The sequence below is a fragment of the Berghia stephanieae genome, chromosome 9 (assembly GCF_034508935.2).
Source record: "Berghia stephanieae isolate SIO BIC M18660-M18661 chromosome 9, UCSD_Bste_1.3, whole genome shotgun sequence".
NCBI classification, from domain to species: domain Eukaryota; kingdom Metazoa; phylum Mollusca; class Gastropoda; order Nudibranchia; family Aeolidiidae; genus Berghia; species Berghia stephanieae.
Window position 1 is genome coordinate 47,370,138 of NC_088368.1, and position 7,500 is coordinate 47,377,637.

Sequence of the window (7,500 nt, forward strand, 5' to 3'; positions counted from 1 at the left end):
TCCCATAGTGGGCAGGAGGGTACACACTGTGTCTTCTATCCCCTTATATCTATTTTCCAACATGCTTTCTGTCTTTGTCTTGGAATGAGATTACTTGGTTTTGTCCTGGTCCTGGCTGAGAGGGAAACAGTCGAATGTATAGTTAGTTTTGGGAGATGATTTTTTTCCCCTTGTAAATCATCTCTCTGTTATGCGCTGTATAATGTTTTCGTTATACTCTATATGATTTGTAAAACATTTGAGTATATTCCTCTTAGTGGGGACCTATGCTTGTGTCTGGATGAGACTTTAAGGTGATCTCAAACTAAGTACTTTGATAGTGTGCTCTTGGAATCTTCATCTGTTCCCTATTTGAACCAATTCCCCTTTGTCTTACCTTTTCTTGGGTTCTTTATTTGTAATTCTAGAACTTTTTACTATCCCATTTTCTTCCTTTTTACTGTTGCTGATATGACCTTAATGTGTTGCAAGCGCTGTAAAACCCTTCAAAACAAAACATTTTATTTTGGTGTGTGTTTTAGTGTAATGTGTACGTGTTTGTATGTGTGTGTGTCTTTGAGGTCGACGGACAGCAAATAATTCATTTGAATAAATTAGTCGTTCAGAGTCACAAGGCCAACGGAGCCAGATTTTTTTTTATAGGACGCTAGTCTATCAAAGTACTTTCCGCCAAATCTAACAGACTCAGCTACCCATTCACTGCTGGGTGGATGGGGGTGTGGGGGTCAGAAAAACAAAAATCTTGACTACACCTGGAATCGACCTCTGTCCCTTTATAGATGTCACTGACACGACCAGAAAGCTACACATACACAAACAAAAACAAAAGGGAGATCCAAATATCAAAAAGAAAACAATGGAATGAATCAATCCCCATTTCAAATCATGTCAATATTTCTGTATTAGATCTAGTATTGATAATATCACATTTACAATTTATGTATAGTCAAAATAAATATAATAGAAGTACAAGCATAGCCACAAATACAAGTACAAACACAGGTACCAATACCAAAAAATGTACAACTTCAAATACACAAATATAGAGCAGTATAATTAGGTGCCCCAAACGTAAACAAAGGTCGAGAAGCACATGGCAAACCACATGTTCCTGTCTTGACAGCTCACGTTCCAATGTAAATTATAGAAAAAAATAACCTTTAAAATTTGGCTGTTAGGTGGCAAAAGAAACACATATTCATAAATACTCGATCATGCATCAAATAATGTCTAGATATGGATATTTTATGGAACAAAAGGTAAAATTTATCAAAAGTTACGTCTATCTATTTTTAGACCAGAGCAAATTATTGCACTGGTGTGAACAAAACGAGAATTATTCGGAGCCTGATTTTCAGAATAATTTAGCCTTATATTATTATTTCTGCAACTGTTAGATTTTATGTAAACATATTTTCAATACTGAAAGTGTATTGCCTACAACTCAAACTACAAAATTGGGAGACCTATATTATGCGTAAATTATTCCGGTCCCTAACGAAAATCACTAGCAACTTGTTATTGTTTACGTTTGGGGCACCTAATTATACTGCTCTATAAGTACAAGCACAAGTACAAATATGGTACCAATGCAAGAACGATACAGCACCAGTACAAATATAAGTACAAGTACAAATACAGTACCACTACAAGCACATGTGCAAATACAAGTACAAGTACAACTGCAAGCACAAGCACAAATACAAGGTCCAGTACAACTACAAGTAACATGTACAAGTATAGTACAAATAAAAATTCCAGTGCAAGTACAAACACAAGTACAGATAGAAGTACACATAGAAGTACAAGAACAAAAAAGTACAAGAAATAAATTCCACTGTATTAACGTGAATGTAGAAAAAAAAACAAGAACAAAAGTCAATGTCATTGATGGATTGTTGCAAAATGGTTTTCCTGCACAGCGACTTCAACTCAACTCAACTCATCATTTGCATCCATTTACACACAAAATCCTTCAGCCTTCCTACCTGACATTCAATGTCACACATCACAAATCAATACACACAAACATATATATATATATAAATATATACACAATATCTGGATCACCATGACAACAACAGTAAAGTCAACCCCCTCTCCCCCCCCCCCTCCCTCCCCCGCTCTCTTCTCTCAAATTGAGAAAGCATAAATGACACAAGCATATAAAATATAAAAGCCAAAATTAAAAGAACTGATCTGAGTATAAACACAAAATATTAATGAAAGAAATGTGACTTTTGTTTAAACAACAACACACAACAACAACAACAACAACAACAACAACAACAACAACGACAACGACAACAACAACAATGACAACAACAACAACAACGACAACAACGGAAAGAAAAAGAGAAAAAAAAGTGTTAATAATAAAGACAATTCAATAAATTATAAGCGAGATGAGAGAGGATGAATGTTCAACTGTCTGTGTTATGTCCTGAATTGAAATTTGCCAGCCCTTGTGATGTATTTCACACCCTTGAATGGCTTGTATTTCTGGAATGATATATAAAATGAAATCATTGTAAAATAGCCAAGACATGGGTGCAAGTGGGTTAGGGCCAAAAAAGCCTGAAATCTAATTCTAACAAATTGAAAAAGCCTGAAATCCAATTCTAACAAATTGAAAAAGCCTGAAATCCAATTCTAACAAATTGAAAAAGCCTGAAATCTAATTCTAACAAATTCAAAAAGCCTGAAATCCAATTCTAACAAATTGAAAAAGCCTGAAATCCAATTCTAACAAATTGAAAAAAACCTGAAATCCAATTCTAACAAATTCAAAAAGTCTGAAATCCAATTCTAACAAATTCAAAAAGCCTGAAATCCAATTCTAACAAATTGAAAAAGCCTGAAATCCAATTCTAACAAATTGAAAAAGCCTGAAATCCAATTCTAACAAATTCAAAAAGCCTGAAATCCAATTCTAACAAATTGAAAAAGCCTGAAATCCAATTCTAACAAATTCAAAAAGCCTGAAATCCAATTCTAACAAATTCAAAAAGCCTGAAATCCAATTCTAACAAATTCAAAAAGCCTGAAATCCAATTCTAACAAATTGAAAAAGCCTGAAATCCAATTCTAACAAATTGAAAAAGCCTGAAATCCAATTCTAACAAATTGAAAAAGCCTGAAATCCAATTCTAACAAATTCAAAAAGTCTGAAACTTATATTGAAATGTCACCTATTACCTCTAAATGGTATTATGTTAATATGATCTAGATACCAGAAATAAATTAAAATCGATAAAAAAAAAGTTGGGAATCCAAATTAAGTCGGAAATCTTGCACAAATGTCTTGTTGGATCTGCTGGAAAGTACTTTCCGATAGACTAGTGTCCTATCCAAAGGGTAGCAAGCAATTGCTATTGTCCGTTTCATGCTATAGAAACTGGGATAAACTCTGGCTCCATGGGCCTCATGCAGATAAAGTCACTTTTAATAGCTTTAGAAATAAATAATTTGCCCTCAGCATGGTCCTAAAAGACTCCAAAGTCTTGACTACACAGGTTCTAAGAATCTAAACATTCCTTTTCTACAAGATTCATTGAGTCAAATAGGCGTTTGCAGTTCAGTATTTCTACTAATTTTTCTTAGTACTAAAAAAAATTTAGCTTTTTTATACAGCGCAATATCTACTAAACACACTCAAAGCATTTTACAAGGGGTCTCTGGCCAACAGTAACATTTAACATTTAGGACAGGACATGATGCCTGTTAGGTGATAATACAATCTTTTCAGACAGAGACAACGCTGTTAAACGGCTAGGCACTCATTTTATACCTGAGTACGGTGAGAGAATGTGAGTAAAGAGCTTTTTCCAAGGACTCAACTATGCGCCGATTGAGGCTCGAACCCGGGACCTTCCGATCCAAAAGTGAGTGTCATACCACTAGACTACATTGCCGCAAGTCTGCTCATGGCTCTGAAGGACGACTTAAAAGAGTATTTGACACGCGTGTGACAAACAACGCGGTTGTCCTTACCTCTCCATACATATCCAGTCTGTTGACTTTCAGGCCTGACACGGCAAGCGTGTTGATGGTGAACATAACCTGGTGAAGGGATAAATGATACACCATTTATGGTGGAGGGATAAATGATACACTATTTATGCTGAAGGGATAAATGACACACTATTTATGGTGGAGGGATAAATGACACACTATTTATGGTGGGGGGATAAATGACACACTATTTATGGTGGAGGGATAAATGATACACTATTTATGGTGAAGGGATAAATGACACACTATTTATGGTAGAGGGATAAATGATACACTATTTATGCTGAAGGGATAAATGACACACTATTTATGGTGGAGGGATAAATGACACACTATTTATGGTGGGGGGATAAATGACACACTATTTATGGTGGAGGGATAAATGATACACTATTTATGGTGAAGGGATAAATGACACACTATTTATGGTGAAGAGATAAATGATACACTATTTTAGGTGAAGAGATAAATGACACACTATTTAAGGTGGAGGGATAAATGATACACTATTTATGGTGAAGGAATAAATGATACACTATTTATGGTGAAGGAATAAATGACACACATGTATAAGGTGACGGGATAAATAACACACTCTTTATGGGGAAGGAACAATTGACACAGTATTTATGGTGAAGGAATAAATGATCCATTATTTAGGCGAAGGGATAAATGACACACTATTTATGGTGCAATGAAGGAATAAATGACACACTATTTATAATTTTTTTTATAATGAACTTTTGTATAGTGCAAAATCGTACTCAAAGCACCTTACAAAGGGTCCCTGACCAACAGCAACATTTAACATGTAGGATGAGACATGACACCTGTTAGATGGTATTTCAATAATTTCCGACAGAGACAATGCTGTTAAAGGCTAAGTATCATATCACACCCGAGTACGGTCAGAGAATGTGAGCAAGAGTCTTGAGGCCCATAGAACCGGAGTTTATTCCAGTTTCTGTAGCATGAAACAGACAATAGCAATTGCTTGCAACTCTATGGATAGGAGGTAAAATACTAACGAAAGAGTGAAAATGAAGAGGCTTCGTATGGGAACAAAACAGACAATGGACGTTTCGGGTACAAACCCTTCGTCAGCACAACAATACATCAAATCACCCCCCTGGGGCACCCAACCCTCTATCCAAGCCACGCAAACATTTCATTCATATTCCAACCACCAGTGAGTACAGACGACACAAGTTTTTTTGCATTATATTTTATTTGTTTTCCATGTTAATTTGTGTATTGTTGTGCTGACGAAGGGTTTGTACCCGAAACGTCCATTGTCTGTTTTGTTCCCATACGAAGCCTTTCCATTTTCACTCTTTCGTTAGTATTTTACGATCACCGGCTTCAGGCAGCCCTACCGTTTTATACTTTTATGGATAGGTGGATAGGATGCCAGTCTATTGGCAAAGTAATTTCCGCCAGATGTAACAGACCAAGCTACCCAATCACTGCTGGGTGGACAGGGGCGGGTGGGGGGGGGGGGGGGGGGGAGGGGGGAAGGGAGTCAGAATGCACCTGGGATCAGTCTCAGTCCCTTAGCTTGTGAAGCGAGTTCTCTACCAATTGGACTATCATAGCAATATTGTATTGCTTATTATTGGCTGAAGAAGAGTTTTGAACCCGAAACATTCTGTTCTAGATATTTTGTTCTTTTTTTTTGTAATATGTTATATTTTGTTTATTCCTTTATACAGTCCCAGCTTCTAACATTTTTGTACCGCTTATCATTGACTGAAGAAGGGTTCTGAACCTGAAACGTTCTGTTCTAGATATTTATTTTTTTTTGAAGATCTTATATTCATTTTTGTTCATGCTTTTGAACAACAAATCGTGAACTAAAGCCATAAAAAAAAAAAATTTTTAAGAAAAAAAGTCGACTTACAGTCAAGGTTGGATTTGATTCTGGCACCGGGACTCCACTTTGTAATGTGATCTGTACGGGGAAACATGTCAAAATCATAATCATGTATATGTGTATATGGTCAATAATAATGTATATGTGTATATGGTCAATAATAATGTATATGTGTATATGGTCAATAATAATGTATATGTGTATATGGTCAATAATAATGTATATGTGTATATGGTCAATAATAATGTATATGTGTATATGGTCAATAATAATGTATATGTGTATATGGTCAATAATAATGTATATGTGTATATGGTCAATAATAATGTATATGTGTATATGGTCAATAATAATGTATATGTGTATATGGTCAATAATAATGTATGTGTATATGGTCAATAATAATGTATATGTGTATATTGGTCAATAATAATGTATATGTGTATATGGTCAATAATAATGTATATGTGTATATGGTCAATAATAATGTATATGTGTATATGGTCAATAATAATGTATATGTGTATATGGTCAATAATAATGTATATGTGTATATGGTCAATAATAATGTATATGTGTATATGGTCAATAATAATGTATATGTGTATATGGTCAATAATAATGTATATGTGTATATGGTCAATAATAATGTATATGTGTATATGGTCAATAATAATGTATATGTGTATATGGTCAATAATAATGTATATGTGTATATGGTCAATAATAATGTATATGTGTATATGGTCAATAATAATGTATATGTGTATATGGTCAATAACAATGTATATGTGTATATGGTCAATAATAATGTATATGTGTATATGGTCAATAATAATGTATATGTGTATATGGTCAATAATAATGTATATGTGTATATGGTCAATAATAATGTATATGTGTATATGGTCAATAACATGTATATGTGTATATGGTCAATAATAATGTATATGTGTATATGGTCAATAATAATGTATATGTGTATATGGTCAATAATAATGTATATGTGTATATGGTCAATAACATGTATATGTGTATATGGTCAATAACAATGTATATGTGTATATGGTCAATAATAATGTATATGTGTATATGGTCAATAATAATGTATATGTGTATATGGTCAATAACATGTATATGTGTATATGGTCAATAACAATGTATATGTGTATATGGTCAATAATAATGTATATGTGTATATGGTCAATAATAATGTATATGTGTATATGGTCAATAATAATGTATATGTGTATATGGTCAATAATAATGTATATGTGTATATGGTCAATAACAATGTATATGTGTATATGGTCAATAATAATGTATATGTGTATATGGTCAATAATAATGTATATGTGTATATGGTCAATAATAATGTATATGTGTATATGGTCAATAATAATGTATATGTGTATATGGTCAATAACATGTATATGTGTATATGGTCAATAATAATGTATATGTGTATATGGTCAATAATAATGTATATGTGTATATGGTCAATAATAATGTATATGTGTATATGGTCAATAACATGTATATGTGTATATGGTCAATAACAATGTATATGTGTATATGGTCAATAATAATGTATATGTGTATATGGTCAAATA

At 33.4% G+C, this 7,500-nt stretch overlaps 2 protein-coding genes across 2 annotated transcripts in view; both read right to left on the bottom strand.

The window, feature by feature from the left end:
- LOC144980360 (uncharacterized) overlaps positions 1 to 7,500 on the bottom strand; it is a gene marked incomplete in the record, with an annotated part of 216,919 nt that overhangs the window by 46,177 nt on the left and 163,242 nt on the right.
- Positions 2,123 to 7,500, bottom strand: part of LOC144980361 (AP-3 complex subunit mu-1-like) — a 24,338-nt gene continuing 18,960 nt past the window's right edge. The window contains exons 11-13 of the mRNA XM_078928059.1: positions 5,915 to 5,965; positions 3,994 to 4,062; positions 2,123 to 2,502 (exon numbers count right to left, since the gene is read on the bottom strand). Coding sequence (XP_078784185.1) covers positions 2,437 to 2,502; positions 3,994 to 4,062; positions 5,915 to 5,965 — 186 coding nt within the window. The 3' untranslated portion in view covers positions 2,123 to 2,436. The remainder of the gene's footprint in view (positions 2,503 to 3,993; positions 4,063 to 5,914; positions 5,966 to 7,500) is intronic.